At 43.6% G+C, this 19476-nt stretch overlaps 2 protein-coding genes across 6 annotated transcripts in view; both read right to left on the bottom strand.

The window, feature by feature from the left end:
- Nucleotides 1–510: 510 nt before the first annotated feature.
- The window catches only part of rnf213b (ring finger protein 213b), a 45090-nt gene continuing 26124 nt past the window's right edge, over nt 511–19476 (bottom strand). Inside the window, exons 46-65 of one of the 3 annotated variants that reach the window (XM_063893513.1) lie at nt 19147–19337; nt 18422–18544; nt 17624–17725; nt 17295–17537; nt 16468–16546; nt 16331–16365; nt 16145–16242; nt 15132–15282; nt 14879–15032; nt 14703–14797; nt 13812–14060; nt 5451–5583; nt 5164–5244; nt 4368–4515; nt 3995–4196; nt 3321–3398; nt 2946–3143; nt 2130–2219; nt 1538–1716; nt 511–1022 (exon numbers count right to left, since the gene is read on the bottom strand). In XM_063893513.1, coding sequence (XP_063749583.1) covers nt 884–1022; nt 1538–1716; nt 2130–2219; nt 2946–3143; nt 3321–3398; nt 3995–4196; nt 4368–4515; nt 5164–5244; nt 5451–5583; nt 13812–14060; nt 14703–14797; nt 14879–15032; nt 15132–15282; nt 16145–16242; nt 16331–16365; nt 16468–16546; nt 17295–17537; nt 17624–17725; nt 18422–18544; nt 19147–19337 — 2768 coding nt within the window. In that variant the 3' untranslated portion in view covers nt 511–883. Of the gene's footprint in view, nt 1023–1537; nt 1717–2129; nt 2220–2945; nt 3144–3320; nt 3399–3994; nt 4197–4367; nt 4516–5163; nt 5245–5450; nt 5584–13811; nt 14061–14702; nt 15033–15131; nt 15283–16144; nt 16243–16330; nt 16366–16467; nt 16547–17294; nt 17538–17623; nt 17726–18421; nt 18545–19146; nt 19338–19476 lie in introns of those variants that run through there. The other 2 variants (XM_063893512.1, XR_010166622.1) reach the window with 2 other exon arrangements.
- LOC134870963 (52 kDa repressor of the inhibitor of the protein kinase-like) lies at nt 5590–10252 on the bottom strand. 3 transcript variants are annotated; one of them, XR_010166623.1, is made up of 3 exons: nt 7282–10252; nt 5934–6931; nt 5590–5833 (listed from the first exon to the last, which is right to left on the bottom strand). XR_010166623.1 is itself a non-coding variant. In XM_063893518.1 (2 exons), exon 1 carries the CDS (start codon nt 9289–9291, stop codon nt 7315–7317), a length of 1977 nt encoding a protein of 658 aa, XP_063749588.1. In that variant the 5' UTR covers nt 9292–10252; the 3' UTR covers nt 5590–6931; nt 7282–7314. The 3 variants fall into 3 exon arrangements, 1 of the variants encoding a protein (XP_063749588.1); XR_010166624.1 differs by having other exon boundaries at nt 5590–6677; nt 6820–6931; XM_063893518.1 differs by having other exon boundaries at nt 5590–6931.

Genomic DNA, 19476 nt, shown 5'->3' with positions numbered 1-19476 from the left:
TGGTGCAGGGAGATCATTGTCTCTTTGTTCTTACATCTGATTGGTTGGTTAGAGCTGTCGGTCTGCTGAGATGGATTCCAAGGGGCGTGTGTCGGACAACGGTTTGGTTGACTTTGCAAAGGGAGGTGTGATGGTCAACTGATTTTATGGACATCCAGAAACTGTTGACCATTTATTCAGGCATTGCTCAATTGAGTAGAGAAAACCTATGTGATAAATGTTACTGAGAATATTGATGACAGTTGCTCTTGCTCTGGAGGAATGTGTTTTTAGTGATGTGTAAACAGTTATTCCTATTATTTTAAGTGCCAAAATACATATCCCCAAGTGTAAAATGTATAAGCTTTGTTTTAGCAATCAGTTCAAACAATACACTATTTCAATTCAACACTCTTTAACCCCTAAAGCCAAACAATAAAGTATGTACTGTGACAAAATGTTATGTACTTGTAAGTTGTCTTTGGAGAGATAAATCAAGAGCATGTCTTGTAACATGGATTTCAAAATGGATTTGAAAATGTAAGAAGTCTTTATTATAGGAAAAAAATTGAAAAAACACCAGAAAACAATTTAACTCAAAAAGAAAGACATTAAGAAAATTTGGATTAATTAATAATCAACTTAAGTATTAGTCCCTGATTTCTTACTAACACACTTAACATTACATAATGAATACAAAATAGGCCTACATTAAATACATATATACTGCATTATCCTGTCACTTTCAGACATCTCAAAATATACAGATATATTTAGACTCATCAGAACATGCAATATCCTCAACTTAGACATTGAATCCTGATCCAGATATCCCATTAAGGATATAACAATAACAACAGCAATAAATGACAATATAAGAAAAAGATCAGACTGTAATAATAAATTATCTTCTTTTGAACTCCACAGCAGCCCTCCACACATCAGCCCCTTGTCCCAGTGTAGTGTCTTCTGAAAAAGACTCAAGCTCTAGCAGATCTGGAAGGCCTTTCTGCTCCATATGAATCTGTAGAGTGGACCTGATGCTGAAGACAGCAGGGAGGGTGGGAGGACACAAACAAAACAACTGTTAGCACTGCATCCATTGTTTTCACCATGAGCATGCCTATTCACTTCCCTGCCCAGCTGCTGCTTCAATAGAAATGACCTGCGGCCGAGTGGATACAACTAAAGCTCCTTTCCCCTGACAGATGGCTGCCTGGAGGGGTCACGCTCTTATCCTGGAAGTCAAAAGGCTCCAAATCCCAGGGGACAGCCCTTGGGTGAGACTGCCACACTTTACTCTGATTCAAACTGTCTAAAAAAAATCAATGGATTCCTTTAGACTAGGGTGGTAATCTTTGAACTGACAAGAGACACACTTCTCACATTCAGGAGCTTACAAAACATTCCTAAATACACCTTTTGGTTAAAATAGCGGAGAAAATGCAAAAGTGCAAATTTTTTGGGATTGCTTTACCATTTGGTGTGTCACCTTCTAACCTCACAAATGGTAAAATGGTTGTGTTTTCACTGTGAATGCAAATGGTTTTGTGCTTACTCCCAATGGGCTTGGTAACCCTCTGCAGGCACGTCGTGGTTGATCTTCAGCAGCAGAATTTCATGCAGCTCCAAACAGAACGTTTCAACATCTGTGGCAGTGAGGAAAACCTTTAGCCCCTTCCTCTCCTTCTCTGAGAGCTTCTGCTGGAACTTTGCGGGAAGCTTCTGAAACGGGTCCTGAAACATGATCAGGAATTTGTAATTCTGTAATTAAAAAATTTAAATACTGCAGTGGAGTCAGGGTTCTACAAATTCTGTTTTTATTGGGGTCAAAGTGTGGGCGCCTGCCGTGTCAGGCAGCACACTTTCACTGGATTACAGCCCAGGACATTTAACTCTGCATGGTGTGTGCGGTCAGTTGGCGGCAGTGGGCGGAGGTCAGGAGGGAGAGTAAAGACTCAAAGAGAAATACCGTGGTCCATCCGTGAGTTTTCTTTGATGGATATTTCATTTTGTAGTTTTAAAGTCTTAAAGGGGTTTGCAAATTTTTAAAGTTATGACTTCAAAATACGACTATTGTATATTACAATTCTATTTTCTTCCACCCAATCCTAATAAGCCATGTATCATTATGATTTTTAAATACTTACTTGCTTTCTGCTTAGCATAAGCTCAGATTTCCAAGAGGTCAGGAGCTGCCAGGTGGATATGCTGTGTTCAAGTTTGCTATCTCCAAGAGCCTATAAAAAAATATTAACATTATGTCAAAACACCATGCCAAGTTATAGCTACTGTATTTAAAAGAAATTCTGCCACAGATATTTGAACCCATATATTTTTGTGAACTGGTGAAACTTGCTTGTGTAACCCAACACTGCATCCCAAAGTAACATTACCTTTGCATGGAAATGCATTTTAGGTGGAAATTGAATTTCAAAATCTGCATTGTAATACAATACAACAATAATCCAATGTATTCAGATGTGGTTTTAAGTTCAAGTATGGCATGATGGATATATTTATTTTACCTAATACCACCCATAAGTTTAAAAAAATTAAGTATTGTACTCAAATGTGTTGTTTTGGTACATTGTATAGAAAATGTCAACATAATGTCACATTCTGTTTTTATCTAACACATTGTATGTGATTAGCTAAGGGGCGTGACATCTCTAAGTGATTGACCAATCATAAAAGAGCCGGCCAGCACAGGTTTCAGACAGAGGGTGGAAAAAGATGCTGCAGCACAGGCAGTATGAGAAAAATGAAGAGCTTTTTGAACATTAAAGCATGGAGGCATGTCACAGTATAGGCATAAATTATAAATATGAATCAGAAAATTATCATAATAGTGCCCCTTTAAAGTTATCCGGAATAGATACGGTCAGTGTGTATATTTATTCAGCCTCAGAAGACACAACAATAGCCATGTTGGGATGTAAATATCTCTGTCTGGTGGTTTCTACCTTGGCTACAGGGCTGGATATCTGCTGCTCCATCTGCAGTGAATCAGTGAGGTAGGTCAGGAGTTGACCCTGTGGATCCCTGCCTGTCTTGCCAAGAAAGCGAAGGCCAATTTCCACCACATTCACGGCGTCACACACATCTGTGTATGAGCGCAGCACCGTCCTCATGGCGCTGCTCACCGAACCCTTCAGCGGTTCCTGTGGTACAGTCAGGTAAAGTGTAACGGAAGGAATTTGACCCCCTACAAAGTGGCCTCACAAAATCCTGCAGGAAAACTACTGTGAACATTCTTCGGCTGGCATTAGTCAGTTCCAGATGAAGCCTTTGGTACCGTGAAATGTTTTTTTTAAAAGTATGTGACGAAAAGGTCTTACCTGAGGAATCTTGCCTCTGACCTCGGCTAGAATCACAGAGAAGTCCTGCCGCTGTCTGTTTAAGTACCTCGAGGTGTCCTGATTTTGATCAGAAATGACAACAGTGCTCGTTAGGCAAACGGTTGCTATTCTTTAGTTAATGTTTTTATACGCAAACAAATATAGGCAATAGAAATACAGCCCCAGAAAAAATTAAGAGACCACTCCACATTTTTCTTAAATCGTTGTCTCTACATGTATGGCAGCCATTCCAGAGTCTGTTGAATTCCAACACAGAGAAATATTGTCAGCAGTTTATAGAATACAATAAAAAATTAAAAAATAATAATAATAATAATTTAACTCAAAGACAAACCTATAAATAGTAAAACCAGAGAAACTGGTAAGGCTCAAGTGGTCTCTTATTTTTTTCCGGAGCTGTATGTGATATGAGACACTAAGCTATGTGAAGGTTCATGTATGATACAGAAAGATTTACAAGCTTAAAAACTCTTAATCTAAAGCAATAATCTAAAACAAATCTAATCCCAACCAAACTTTATTGTCCTCTGTCTAAACATGGACTGTTTATAATGGGTAAGATGTAATAAATACATACTAGGGGAACTAGTGGTACAGTTTAAATGCATTTCAGTATTTCCCAGCCTGACAGTATGATAACTGTTGATTTTTACCGCTTGGATAAGTGGTTTTCCAGCTAGGAAGCGGCAGGCCAGCTGTCCTTGGATGCCCGGCAGGTCGTAGCTGCTGTCGATCTCCCCACCTTTCTTCAAGGTGTAGTGGCAGTGGGATAAAACAAGCGGTAGCAGCTCTCTCTCCGGGCTGCACAGGGTCAGCTGGGTTTCTGATATGATCTCTAAAGGCACACTGTATTCACTAAGGGGAAATAAAACAGGAGGACGTCTGTGATCAACTGTATAACTCTTAGCTTCAGAACACAAGGCTGCACGTGTTGTTACAGGTACAGGTGAGAAAATGTATTTATATTACAACTGAGTATTTTCATTTCATGCTACTCTGCTAGATTTTGGAAGCTGGGGTACTGACCTGTCCTCTGTGCGGCTGACTCTCACCAGGCTGTTGTGAGCCTCCGACAGAAAGTCCACGAGAGTTCGGAGACACGACCCCCGTCCATGTCGGCACAGCGTCAGAAACTCCCCAGAGCTCTCAGGTGTCACCTCCTCACTGGCCGTACCTGTTTGCATTTTCAGATTTTGCACATCAAAATGTGATTCTTTAGCAGTTTCACTCATTAAATAAATTAAAATGTTCAGATTGTCACATTGAAAACCTAAGTTTGCCTTATGCTGAAGTCACAAAAAATAAATAAAAACAATACTTTTATTGCATAGCTCACCCACAATTCAATATTATTCATTTAAAATATGATGTTGTTATGCATATCACATAGTATGTTATGCTTTGAGTGTTTGTTAATATGTGTGTTTTTGCCTCTACTTTCACATGTTTACATGCTTTAATGTTCAGAAAGCTCTTTATTTTTCTCATACTGCCTGTGCTGCAGCACCTCTTTTCACCCTGTCTGAAACCAGAGCCCAGCCTGCTCTGATTGGTTAGCTGTCTGGCTCTTTTGTGATTGGTCAACCGATAACAGACGTCCTACCCCTTAGCCTATCACGTACAATATCTTGGAGCGCTAGCCAATAGAAGCACAAGTGTAACATAGTTATGTCATTGTGTTACGGATGTCAACAACGGTGTCCAATGGAGGCGATTCAGGCTGGGGTGTGAATGACTGCAGTGAAAGCAACACAGGAATATTTACACCTCTATAACTGTACCTTCATACATCAGAGTTAAATGTAATTGGAGACATGCTTACCGTTGGCCACCTCTGCTCTGAGGCAGTTCCACACCTTCATGAATTTATTCACTCTCTCATTCAGCATCTTCTTCTGGTACCCTAATGAGGACAGTGAGAAAGCTCAGTATGTGTGTGTGAGTGAGTGAGTGAGTGAGTGAGTGAGTGAGTGAGTGAGTGAGTGAGTGAGTGAGTGAGTGAGTGAGTGAGTGAGTGAGTGAGTGAGGTAGTGAGTGAGTGAGTGTGTGAGTGAGTGTGTGTGTGTGTGTGTGTGTGTGTGTTCAATTAAAAATGAAATGTTGACACACCTGCTGGTATCTGCTGTAACATCTGAGCAATAGTCTTAGCTGTGGAGTCTGATGTCAGAGGAAACACCCTCAGCAGGTCTGACTGTAGAGCAGCCAGCTCAGGCAGGTGATGTAACTGCCTCACACAGGGTATCTGGGACAAACACAAGCAAAATAATATAACACTTATAACAGGAATGTACAGTATATCATTGTGGCAGCCGGGTGTGGTTAGAGCGCCGGCTGCTGGGGTGAGGGGAGTGGCTCGGCCGGAGACCAGACAGCTGATCGGAATCAGGTGATCAGGCATTTAATATAAAGCATGTTGGTAACCTGGTTCTGGTCTGTCTTGCAGTAGGCTGGATCCTAGGAAGACGACACACCCCGTCCTGGCCTTGCCCGTCCTAAAAGTACAGCGGAGCTGTCTGTTTTGTGCACATTTCTTGAGGAATAAACGCTGTTGTTTTTGCCCAACCCCGAACGCTTCCGTCTCTTGCCTTTTACCTGAGCCATCCCGCTCACAGTGGCGCCTGAACAGGGACCTGAACCCCTCAGATGACGGAAGGAGAAAGCCCGCTGGGCCAGGCCCTCCAGCGTCTCGCCCTCATGCAGGAGAGCACCACTGCCCTGCAACGTCAGCAGAGCGAGGCTCTCCTCGAAATCGCCTCCAGCCAGCGGGAGGACCGTGCTCTCCTGCGGGAGCTGCTGCAGCGTCCGGCCGCCCGGGAGGCCGAGCCGGTGACCAACCCCGCCCGGCCGCCGCAGATTGCCCTCCAGAAGATGTCAGCCGACGACGACCCAGAGGCTTATCTGGACATATTTGAGGGCACTGCGGCGGCGTGCGGGTGGCCGGAGGAGGAGTGGGCTGTGCGGCTTCTTCCCCTGCTGGCCGGGGAAGCGCAGCTAGCCGCCCACAGCCTGCCAGCGTCCGATCGACATGAGTACAAGCAGCTGCGGAGGGCCATCCTGGACCGGCTCGGCAGCACGCCAGAGGGACACCGCCGCCGGTTCAGGGCCCTTCCCTTCCGAGGACGCTGGCCGCCCCTTCTCCTACCAGGCCCGTAGCCAGCATTGTGGTGGGGGGGGATCTTTTCCCCCCGAAAGTGGACTTCATTTGGCTCCCTACTCCAATGCCCCCTAAATACACCAGCACACTTCAAATCTTTTAATTTAGACATATTTTATTCATCGTCAAGTTTGTTGTGAGTCTGTTGTTGCTGTCCTTCATTTTTTGTCTGTTGCTCCCCACTGTTAACATAAATGGACATGAATTGCTTCAATTGAGCTATCTCTATAGTCATTAAAACTTTAACAAGAATGAAGAATTTGATATAAATGTAAGTGTTACTCAAACTTCCTACATCTGTGATTGTCTGTCTCTGTTGCTCACCTCAGTTGTCTGTTGCTTTCTTCCATTGCCTGTCTGTTGCTGCCCTCCATTGTCTGTCTCTGTTGTTGTTCTGTCTGTCTGTTGTTGCTGTCCTTTATTGTCTATCTCTCCACTGTTGACATAAATAGATAAGAATTACTTCATGAAGTACACTATCGGTATGGTCATTAAAACTTAAACATGAATTAATAATGATATAAATTGAAGTGTTCCAGAAAAGAGCTTTCAAACAGCATCAAAACCATCTCTTTGTAATTTAAATTGACATAATCAAGGTTGAATGTGTAGTGCCCTACCCTCTTACTTAAAACATTCTTAGTCCATTTCTCCCTTATATTAGTGCCAGATTCATGCAAATGCAGTTCTGGGGTTCTACCTTACCACTAAGAAGGCACACAAAGTTTGATTAAAATCTGTGTCGGTTGGGCCCCAAAGTGTCTGATTTCATGTGAAATGACCCACCCCCCATGTCTCCCTCTTCTTCTTCTATGGCTTCTATTGCATCAGAACGCTCATCAGCTCCAATCGTCTTGGGTGCATTTTTGAGTATAGATCGACAGCTTCATCCAGATCCAGAGCCATGTCGTAGTGGGTATGGATGAGAGCCAAGGATGACATGCGGTCCTCTCCCATGCTGCTCCGCATGAATGTGTTGAGTCTCCGGAGAACACTGGCAGACCTCTCACATTCGCAGGAGGTCACTGGCAAGGTGCATGCAATTTTCAGGAGTTTGAAGATGTTCGGATACATCATCTCATCACACTCTTTGATAGCTGAGGCACATGAGCTTGGTCTTTGGTGTAATGCTTTGACCTGCCACTTCAACTTCCACCGTTTCAGCTCCTGGTCAATGACCTCTGGTGATGGCAAGTCATCTTGGTACAGAGCGACTGCTTCAGAGATGTCCACCGTTACATCTGAGTTGCACTGGACAGATGGAATTAGGCCCATGAGCCTTGATGCGACAAAGGCACTGTAGAAGTGACTGTAGGCATCATGCCGTGCTGCCCATCTTGTGCGGCTGAGGTCAATCAGGGGCTTCCGCTTTCCGGTAGAATGTGCCTCCTTATCTACAACCTCCTTGAGAAGGTGTTCCCTCTTCGGGCTGCAGGTGAAGAACATGACGATGTACTTCATCTTATCAATCATGTTGCGCACAACTGGAAGAGCACAAGAGCGTGCAATGACAAGGTTCAAGCAATGCCCATTGCAGTGCATATAAACTGCCTTAGGCGCATCCTTTTTTATCAAAGCTTGAACGCCAACATTTTCGCTGCTCATATTGCTGGCGCCATCGTACCCCTGGCCTCGACAGTCAGCAATCTCTATGCTTAGATGACTCAGCACATCTTTGATCGCGCTTGCAATGTGGCGACCTGTGATCCGTGGCAAAGTACAAATCTCAAGCAACTCCTCTCTGATATTTAAGTCTTTGTCCACGAAGCGAACACACATTGGCATCAGCTCTTCATTATGGGATGTGACCTCATCAGCTAGGACTGTGTACATCTGAGCATGCCTGACCTCTTCCACGATCTTGGCCTGAATCATGTGCTTCCCTATTACATCAATCATTTCATTTTGGCTTTGAGGTGATAGATATGTGGCATTTTTTAGCTTTGGTTTCTCCAAATGCTGCTTCAGCTTTTCATCGTGATTTGAAAGCAGTTTCAATAGGGCCAAGAAATTCCCAGGATTGCCACTACAATGCTGCTGCTCAGCTGATCCTCTCAGTGCAATGCATTGACGGCCACAGTAGAGAACAGCCTCTGCAACGCACTTGAGAATGTGCCTGTTCTCTTTGATGTTGGTCTCCTTTGCACTGTCCATACGGACTGATATCCGGGTATTGGGGTTTTCATGTGACTGTCGAAACAGTTTTGCTCTTTCAAATGCCACTAAATGGTTTGCTTTCGATTGGTGGCTTCCAATTATCTTCGTTTTCTTATGCCATTTACTGAAGGGCGCATTTATCAGTGAAGTTGACTGTTTCCTCTCTGTGGCATTGAGAAAGAGAGCACAGCATATGCAGAAAGCGCCATCGAGTTTCATGCTGTAAACCAGCCACCATCCATGCTCCTCAAACCAATCATACCTGAATGCCCTGTTGCACCCACCAATAAATGGAGTTGGGAAAATGAAATGTTTCGAAGGTCTGACGTGGTTTTTCACCAAATTGTACTTTTGGCCATCAGACATCTGACACACAGCCTGTGCTATTTCCTCAATAGATTTGGTTGCATCTATGAAGAAGCCAAGGTCACTGTCAAGTACAGAGCTCGGCTGGGCTACCTCACATTCTGCTGCCTGTCTCACTCTCACATCCTCAGCCACTTCAGGAGCTGCTGCATCTCTCTGCTCTTCCACTGCACTGTTACCTGGCAAGGCTGTTTCATTGCTGCTACTACTAGCTGCTGGTAGCTCACCCTCCACATGCTGACTCACTAAATAAATACAGCAAAAGAAAGACATTTAAGTCAATTTTAGAGTATTTCAAACCAGACATAATAATAATTTTATTCTCTGAATTATTTTATTTTCTATTGTGCACATAGAATTGTGAGGGTTTGGGTAATTTCATCAAGCAGATATATTGCATTTGTCATAAAACGGTTTTAACAAAAAGCACACACAACAAACGTCTGACAACAAACATCTGCACCTGAAACACAAACATCAGGTGCAGGGAAACTACACTGATTGACTCACATACACCCTATCCATGTTTAACCCCCTTTTTTTTTTACACCTCTATACTGTATTTTATTTACTATGGCCTTAGGAGCAACAGGCATGGTGACAGTAAAATACAGCCTAGCTGGAGCAACAGGCATGGTGACAGTAAAATACAGCCTAGCTTGATCATCAGCATTGCAAAGTGAGTTACTGAATGTTATTGTCACTTACATTTCTTAAAAATCAACTAATGGGCATAAAATAATTTGGCTTTAGTGTGGGGGGAACCCCTCATAAAATCCGTTTCACTTTCAGGAAAAGGTGGAGAGGCACCAATAGAGACCGAGGTCGAAACTGCACATAATAAGTTCTGTCATAGACATCTGAAGCCGCGAGCACAAAATGGTAACACTCTGCGTCAAGACAGTAGACTCAGGAGACAGACACTAGTCTAAAACAGACGGGGGGAACTGTCAGCTATGTGGCACTTGCAGAGCACAAGCATAACGAGATGGAGGGGGGGAGACATTGAAGCACCGAAGTCACGTTAACACGCCAAGCAATACACTTTTAACAATCCCGAAAATAGTTACTGTTACGTTCGCTATGTTTCCTACAAAATTGACAGTGGTATTTTCTGTGTTCGGCGAGGGATGGGGCTAGCATATAGCCTAATGGAGCTAGGCAACCACTGACAAGTAGCCTAGGTCAGTGAGTGTTCAGATGCAGCTAGGTCTAGCAGCTAAGTAGTAAAGAAATAGAAGCCTTGCACTCAGCAGCTTACCGATTTTGGTCCTTTTCTGGAATAAGTCACCAATGTTTTGGGACAATGTTGCCGCCGACTTCTTTCGTTTACGTTCCTTGTCTTCTTTTTTACCCATTTTCGCTATTCTTCTGATTCTTCTTTGTTCCTATGTAATAGGCGATTAGGCTAGCTACCAACAGAAATGGGGGCATTACCGCCACCGACTGGATTGGTGTAAAACAGTCTGAACAAAATGTGTAAACAGAAATATTAACCATTTTTCTTACTCGTCACTTCTCTGAGTCTACTTTTCTTTTTTATTAGTCTGGATTTTGATATTGTAAATTTAGATTTGAATCATGTATATTCACCGGAGATGAACAATTCATTCATTGAATAGCCCACATATCTTGAGGGGCGTGTCTGTGTATGGGGGGAGGGGGGGGGGGGGGGTCGAGTGCGGGAGGGGGATCGAACGAACCCTTCGATCCCCCCTGGCTACGGGCCTGCCTACGCGAAGCAGCTCCTTGATGCAGCGAGGCGCTGGCTTCAGCCGGGGATGCGCTCCGCCGAGGACGTCATGGAGCAGGTGGCACTGGAGCAGTTTGTCGCCGGGCTGCCATCGTCAACGGCGAATTGGGTCCAGTGTCACCGCCCTGCCAGCCTGGAGGCAGCCGTCGAACTCGCGGAGGACCACCTTTCGCTTCCCCGGCGGAGCATGAAGGAGGAGCCCCGACAACCTGTCGTCCCCGCGGACCGACCCGTTCCAGCCCCGAGGAGGAGCCCCTTCCCACCCAAGCCCTACCTCATCTCTCTCTCTCTCTCTCTCCCCAGGATCCAGCCTCCGCCTCTGGTCGTCCGGCACCACGGGGGGCTCCTCAGGCGCCAGGGCAGGAGTGCTGGCGGTGCGGGCAGCCCGGCCACTTCCGGCGGGAGTCTCCCATGATGGAGGTCGGACAGTTGGTCCGGGTTGCGGGACCGCCAGTTGCCTCCCCCGGTTTAGAAGGGACCCATTAAAGCCGTCGTGAAGGCCATGCAGGAGGCGCTGGCCAAAATGAAAGAGGAGGAGGAGCAGGCCAGGAAGGAGGAGGAGGAACAGCTGCTGAGGATGGAGGAGATGGAGAAGCAGAGGGAGGAGCAGGAGCGTCTGGAGCAGGAGCGCAAGGAGAAGAAGAAGCAGAAGGAGAAGGAGAAGGAGAGGAAGGAGCGTCTGAAGAAGGGGGGGAAGCTGCCCACTAAAGCTCAGAAGGACGCCAGAGCCCTAGCCGAGGCTACTCTGAAGCTGCTGCAGGCCCAGGGTATGAAGTGCCAACCAAAGACGACTCGCTGCCAAAGAAGAAGCCGGTCTACGGAAACAAGAGGAAGAAGAAGGCCACGGCTCAGACTCCGGAAGAAACGTCCGAGGTCGCGTCACCGATTTCAGAGACGCCGGAGCCTGTTGCCATGGAGACGGAGGCGCCGGCTGCCGTGCCCCCCCCACCAGAGGAGACGGAGGGCGACAAGAAGAAGAAAAAGAAGGGGGAGAAGGAGAAGGAGGAGAAGAAGAAAAAGAAGGGGGAGAAGGAGAAGGAGGAGTAATAGAAGAGTCCACCAGTGACTGGTGTTGCCCTGTCGTGCTGGTATATAAGCCGGACGGGTCAATCAGGTTCTGTGTGGACTACCGCAGGGTTAACGAGGTGTCCAAATTCGATGCTTATCCAATGCCCCGGGTCGACGAACTCCTGGATCGGCTAGGCACTGCTCGTTTTTATACGACACTGGATTTAACCAAGGGCTACTGGCAGATTCCCCTTTCTCCAGAGTCGAAGGAAAAAACGGCCTTCTCCACTCCGTACGGGTTGTACCAATTTGTCACACTTCCTTTCGGGTTGTTCGGGGCTCCAGCCACCTTCCAACGGCTCATGGACCAAGTGCTGCGTCCCCACTCTGCATATGCTGCTGCTTACTTGGATGATGTCATCATCCACAGTGAGACATGGGAGCAGCATATGCAGCAGGTGGGGGCAGTGCTCGAGTCCCTGAGGCAGGCGGGGCTCACGGCCAACCCGAAGAAGTGTGCGGTTGGGCGGAGGGAGGTACGGTATCTGGGGTACCACTTGGGCGGCGGGCAGGTGCGGCCACAGATAGAGAAAACTGCCGCCATTTCTGCCTGTCCGGTGCCCAAGACGAAAAAAGAGGTCAGGAGGTTCGTGGGGCTGGCCGGTTACTACAGGCGGTTCATCCCCGCCTTTTCGGAGCTGACCGGCCCTCTGACCGACCTGACCCGAAAGGGTGCTTCAGATCCGGTCCAGTGGACGGAGCAATGTCAGCTGGCGTTTGAGAGGGTTAAGAAAGCCCTCTGTGGAAAGCCGCTGCTGTTCACCCCTAACTTCTCTCTACCTTTTGTGTTGCAGACCGACGCCTCGAACAGTGGGGTGGGGGCCGTTTTGTCCCAGCATGTGGAGGGGGTCGACCGCCCCGTACTGTACATTAGCCGTAAGCTGGCTCAGAGGGAGGTGAACTACAGTACGGTGGAAAAGGAGTGCCTCGCCATACGGTGGGCGGTCGGCGCCCTGCGTTACTACCTCCTGGGGCGCCCTTTCACCCTCTATTCGGACCATGCCCCGCTCCAGTGGCTCCACCGCATGAAGGATGCCAACGCCCGGATCACTCGTTGGTATCTGGCGTTACAGCCGTTTAACTTCAAGGTGATCCACAGGCCGGGTAACCGGATGGTCGTGGCTGATTTCCTCTCCCGCTCGGCGGAGGGGGGGGGGGGGAGTCAGCTGTCGGCCGGCGGGATCCCGGCCTGAGTCGGGCGGTGGGGGTATGTGGCAGCCGGGTGTGGTTAGAGCGCCGGCTGCTGGGGTGAGGGGAGTGGCTCAGCCGGAGACCAGACAGCTGATCGGAATCAGGTGATCAGGCATTTAATATAAAGCATGTTGGTAACCTGGTTCTGGTCTGTCTTGCAGTAGGCTGGATCCTGGGAAGACGACACACCCCGTCCTGGCCTTGCCCGTCCTAAAAGTACCGCGGAGCTGTCTGTTTTGTGCACATTTCTTGAGGAATAAACGCTGTTGTTTTTGCCCAACCCCGAACGCTTCCGTCTCTTGCCTTTTACCTGAGCCATCCCGCTCACAATCATATAATAAGATGTAGTGTCTGTAAAGTGCCTCGGTAAAACATTCATCTGTTTGCATCTTACAATTTGTCTATATATCATATTCTATTTACATGTATATAGACTCTTCTTGAACTATTTCTATTTTTACTTTATTTGTATTTACTTGGAGAGCTTTACAACAAGAGCTTTAGATTTTAGAGTAACAAGAGAAGACGCCCAGACCTGAGTCAGCTAAAATAGAAGAGGAAGTAATAATCCACACGATATTGAATGACGTTACACAGCTAAGGTCTGGTCGTCTTCTCTCCTTACTCTAAAATGTGAAGCTCTTGTTGGTTGGATTTCTCAAAACCAAGATATTTCTGGGAAGATTTTTTTTGTATTCAAATTCAAATTTAAATAATGAGGATAAAGTAATAGCATGTCAAGAAAAACATTGTAATATTACTGCCAAAAACATTTCGGTACCTTCGTGATGAAGAGGCTCAGCAGTGGGAGGGGCCTGCATCCATTTGCCTCCTCCACCAGCTGAGAGAAGCGCTTCACAGTCAGTGTCTGCGGAAGAGTCCAGAAGGAGGAACGGTGTGTGGGGCAGTCGGAGGGGAGGGACAGCATGGAGCCGGGGTCCTTGAAGAGAAGAATCCTCAAGGGGCTTCCAGCGAGTCCGTCATCAGCACCGATTATGTCCTGAGCTTCGGACAGACTCTTCTTCAAATCCTGAGAACAAACAGGTTATCTGCATGTGGCAATCAGCCTCTTGTGTATTTCTCTAACTCCTCTGTAAAGTTTTATTGATTGATCAAATTATTGATTTATGTCCACATTTCAACAAATGTTTGCATACTCCTGCAAAATAAATTCATAACAAATATTTTAAAAGTTCATAATATGATTTTCTTTTCACTAAATTGTTAATGTTATACAGTATGACAAGCTTTTTTCTCAAATAATATTACTTTATTCTCATTGAATTAATGTTAATATAATCTTAATATTAAAACCTTCTTCCTGAAATTATACGACTTTATTAGGATTCAATTACAGCTTTTGTAATTGAATTATAAATGACTTCTTTAAATTAAAATAACATCTTTCCTGAAATAATATAACGTTGTTCCATTATATATATATATATATATATATACAGTATATATATATATATTGTAATCATTTGATACATTTTGAGTCACCTGGCACCTGAATGCTGTGTTTCTTTCATTGTTCTTTTGCCACCATCTAGCAAATGAAGTGTTTGACACTCAAATGTTCCAGTAGGAGAACAAACCTACAGTATGTCCTGGTATTGATTCCAGTTACAACCTTATCAATGCACTGGTTTTAATAACATGTATTCATTACTTTAAGCACAGGGTTGATGGCAGAAACACAGACAAACTTCTCCCACTGTTGCCGTCCTTGTCTGGACGACAGATCCTGTCTTGCTCCATGGGAACCTATCGCCAGATTATAGCAAAGTAAAATTACATGTTTGTATTTTTTAAAGAGCAACAAGTTGAAAGTAGTTGTAAAGTCACCTTTGCAGGTATTGAGGATCAAATGAACTGTGACGACTGTGTTGTCCATGTTCTGATCCAGGGTCTGCCCCAGCAGTTTCATGTCCTTTTCAAGGTGTTTCCACAGGAAGTTGGAAACATTATTGGTCCTGGGGTGGATCATGTCAGAAACTCCCTACAATAAGCAGATTAAACCCACAGGAGTATTACACTGTGCAATCTGTTAAACACCACGGATATTTAAAATCTGGTGCAAATTGAAGTGAAGTCTCACTCTGTTGTTTTTTATGGATCCCTGAAGCATGACGAGGTGTGTGAGCAGCCGCAGGATGCAGGACTGAGCGCTGGTCATCTGTCTCTCAGGGGCTTCAGACCTCTGGTGAGCCTCTCCTAATATGTGTCCTGTCCGAGTTTGATCTCCGACACTTTATAGAGACGAGGAGGAGCATTAGTTAAATCTGTCTAAGGCTGTCACAATAGCAGATTTTCATTACACAATCAGTGTAGCCCAAAAGAATCCTGAAAACGTTATTTGTATTATCTATTTAAATTGTTATAAAATATAAATGTAATGCTGACAGTCAAAGTTATCTTGAGCGTTTTGTCTCTTTAGTTGGCACATAAATACCACAAATAAATAAAAAATTAGTGCAGGGAGGAGGAGAGTACACGGGCCGACAGGTGCAAACGGCCAAAACATTTCCATTTGGAAAACAGGCTGCATTTTTTTAAAGCGATGTAAATATAAAACACAAATGTGCCAAAACAGAAACATCAACTTGACTTGTCTTGACAAATGCAACATTTACTAAAAGCACTGCATTAAACGCGGCAAATAGAGGCTCAAAACACAAAAGAGAGGGGGACACTAAAAAGTGATGAACACAGTTGGGACCGGAGCACTGGTTGAAGATTGGGGATTATAAAGGTGGCCAACAGTTACTGTTTATGATTAAAACATTAAAAAGTGTTTGTCAGTTTATTTGAAAAGATCATGTAAGCTGCGTTAGCTACATAGCTTAAAGTAAATCTGCAATAATATTGGAAAGAATCATGCGAACACATTCTTAAATTAAGCCATTAAAACGTATCTGTTTGGTACATTTCCAGTGATCGGAGGGCTTGTTGGGATCGTGGATTATAAAGCTGGCCAACAATCATTGTCCCTGGATACAGTACTTAACTAAAATGTTAGTTTAATCGGCTTATTTTAACAATGTGATTGGCCTGTTGGCCACACAAATAATTGACAAAAGATACTGTCACAAAGACTGTAGGGAATAATACCTTTGTCTGGCAGTAAATCCATCCACTGGGTTGTGGTTATTCCCACCAACTAGGACCCCACATATGGGACATTTTGCTGTTACCACCGGTCTGCCACACTGAGATGATAGAGAAGCATAACATGTATTATTTATATCTGTATTCTTAAAGAATGTTTTGAAAGAGGGATACAAAAACAGCTCATACCTCAGTCACAACCCATGGATGCCCATTAGCACAATCTGTGAATGATGTAAAATACACTATAAATATATATCCTCTATGACAATTAATAGAATTTATAATAAAAAATAACCTAAACTTGTATGATGTAAAATACTTACAGTACATTTGTGCTTTATTTCCCATAAACTGTAGGACTTCACTCGTATTATCATCAGGCATGGTCGGCAGAAAGGAATTCTGAGAGGAAAGAGTGAATTAAGTTAATGTGCAAATAGTTTAGAGTATGGGGAAGATGTATTATAATAAAAGTTCATAATTTTCAGTTATTCATTGTTCATACACAAATTCTTTGATTTTAACTGTGCTTAAATTCCAGAGAATTCTGTATACTAATTATGGTGTTCAGTGTCTTTTTATTACATTGTGATAAATAAATCATGTGGAAAAACTTAGTTTTGCACATCCATAAAGTTGGAAGTTTGTAAGTACGTCATTTTTGCCGCTAGGTTTGAATTTCTCTTAGTTTGAAAATTGTTGGAAACATTTGGGATAGTGTTACTACGGAACAAGTTATTTTTAGACATTTAAAATTAAAGTATTATTATTAAAAACATAATAATTATGCTTTATTTGGAGTCACATTATATTGAAAGTACAGTTTTGCAAATCATATCTCTTTGGTGACCCGAAACATATTTGACCTTTTAACCCTTACCCTAGTCCCTAGTATAGGGCTACTCAAAAACAAAAGACTTAACATTTCCAATAATGCAATATTGGTTCCTTTTTTCTGTTAATTCTCTCTGTCTGGTTAACAACCACTGTTTCTTAACTCCACATCTCCAGTTTGTGATGCATCTTTTTCTGCAAAGTCTCCAAGATGAGGGGATATCACTATGACAACATCACTTATTTTCTTCTACACAGCCAGACAAGACGTTTGTGGGGGCCTAATGGACCTTTAAAATGTCTAGAAATGTCTTACTGTGACATTCTGATGCTGGAAGGCTATCTGATGAAGAGGAAGCAGGAGAGGATTTCCACTGAGCATCACAGAGTCCAGGTGGAGCAGTAGCTCCAGGAGGTTTTGTTTCAGGGCAGAAACATCACTCCTGATCTGGAGACCTGAGCCCGGTCCACCAATGTGATTGGACAGGAGCGCAACGCAGAAGTCCCTCATCTCCTTTGACTTGACGTTTTTCAGGAGAGCTTCCAGTCTCGCCAACTCCTTAAAATTCATTTGGAGCCCAGGTTAAAAAAAATACATTTAGTTTAAAATAGACTCCATTAACATTAGTGAGGATGTATAGTGACCTGCGGGGAGGGAAGCGTGCGGACGTCAGGGCATTTGTAGCGGCAGGTGACCTGTCTGTACAAGGCCAAGGCCAACAGGCCCATCTGAGGATCTCTCAGCTTCTACAGAAACACAAAACAACAGACATTTGAAAACAGAGTTTAGAAATCCCACAGTTTATGTGATTACAATTAAATCAGTAATATGACCAGGTTTCTGAAGGTTTGTTAGCACCATGTTACTGTACCTCATCAGTTACTTTTCAATAGGGAAATTACACAAATGATAAAGACACTCATTCACACACAAAAAGTAATAATTTAGTTGAATCCACATTAGTTATGTATGTGCAACATTTAATAAATTGTTTAAAACACAATATAATGTAGTTGTTATCATAAATAACCGTTTCAATGTCCTACTTTAGAAATGTATAATTGGAGGCTAAGTGTAACATATTATGTTAGGTTGTTTATTTTTCCAGTTGTATATTTAAAAGCACAACAATTGAAGATATAGTTAAAAAGTACTAAATAATTGAAATAAAGACAAAATAAAGCTTAATAGTATTTGATTAAAAACATAATAATATAAACTTTAATGTTGGCAGACACTGTTGATGAGTTTCACATATACTGTTAAACTTCACTAAAGTTATATTTATAAAATATACAGTGCCTGGATAAAATAAAGAGTTGTCTTTGCCCTCTAGTGGTTATTAGGGGAAATGACAGACCGCAGCCTGCACTGAAGCAGGACCGTGGCTCATAAACACATTGAAATAAACCATTGAACCTTCAGCTCTGGACTCATCTGACCTTTATTTGTGTCATGAAGTTGTCAGAGTTGTTTTCCAGCAGCACCTGGCCCACGGCCTCTCTCACCGCTCTGTAAGACGCCCCGCAGCACAGGAACGGGTCCATGTTAGATGGCGTAATCCTCTGTGACAAAAAAAAAAACACTATGTCAACACTCCTCTTTACACAGTTAATAGTTCCAGCTGTATGGATCATATTTTTATATGACAAGAAGAAGACAAGAGAGAAGGTCATAGCAGTAAAAACTTTAGGTAGCAATTTAGTTCCATGCAATGGTGCTATTAGGAATTTAGTTAATTTGCTTATCAATTTTATCAGAGAAAATTAGTAGAATTAAAATTATTAGTAAATAAATAAGTTGATGGTCAAGTTAATAATCAGTTAACTGTTATACTGTATATTTTTCTTGTTAATGTTCTTAAAATCTTCAGGTTCCACCTTTTTATTTTGTGTGAAACATATAATACTTACTAAAATATATATGTTTCAGACATTTTATCCTCCAAACCATTATTCCAGTTAACAATAAACAGATGCTTTAATAATAAACATGCTCTTTAGTTGCGTTTCAAAAGAAAATTACTCAAATATAAGGTGTGTTTTATTTTGAGAGCATATAAATGTTTTCTTAAAGCTACACCACACATTCTTCTTTTAGTTAGAGATTATCCAAATTATTTTCAGGGCCACTTTACCAGATCTTTGTTTCTCTAAGATATCTTTACCTGAAGTCGGGGGAGTTCTGCAGGGAAGATCCACCTCCAGGCCGGGCTGTTCATCAGGTACAGGATGCTTTCGATACCTGAGCATTTGTTCAGGGCCCGGAGCAGGTAAACCCTTTGCCAGTCATTACCTCCACCCTCACACACCGCCTTCACCTGCTGCAGGAACTGAGCCTCCATGTCCTTAGGTCTGCCTGCATTTCACAAAGGAACATAAACACATTAAAAATCTTAGGGCCTGTGATCACAGAGCACAGTTTTTCTGAGCGCTTCGCAATTTCTTGTTGAGTCCGCTCCAAGCGCTGTCAGTTGAAAATATTTCTAGTGCTAGTG

Source organism: Eleginops maclovinus, chromosome 10 (assembly GCF_036324505.1).
Source record: "Eleginops maclovinus isolate JMC-PN-2008 ecotype Puerto Natales chromosome 10, JC_Emac_rtc_rv5, whole genome shotgun sequence".
Lineage (NCBI taxonomy): Eukaryota > Metazoa > Chordata > Actinopteri > Perciformes > Eleginopidae > Eleginops > Eleginops maclovinus.
This window is presented reverse-complemented; position numbering and strand designations above follow the sequence as displayed.

What these genes read in the sequence shown, in the direction of transcription:
- LOC134870963 (XM_063893518.1), bottom strand. Translation starts at nt 9,291, where the DNA reads ATGTCTTTCTTTTGCTGTATTTATTTAGTGAGTCAGCATGTGGAGGGT.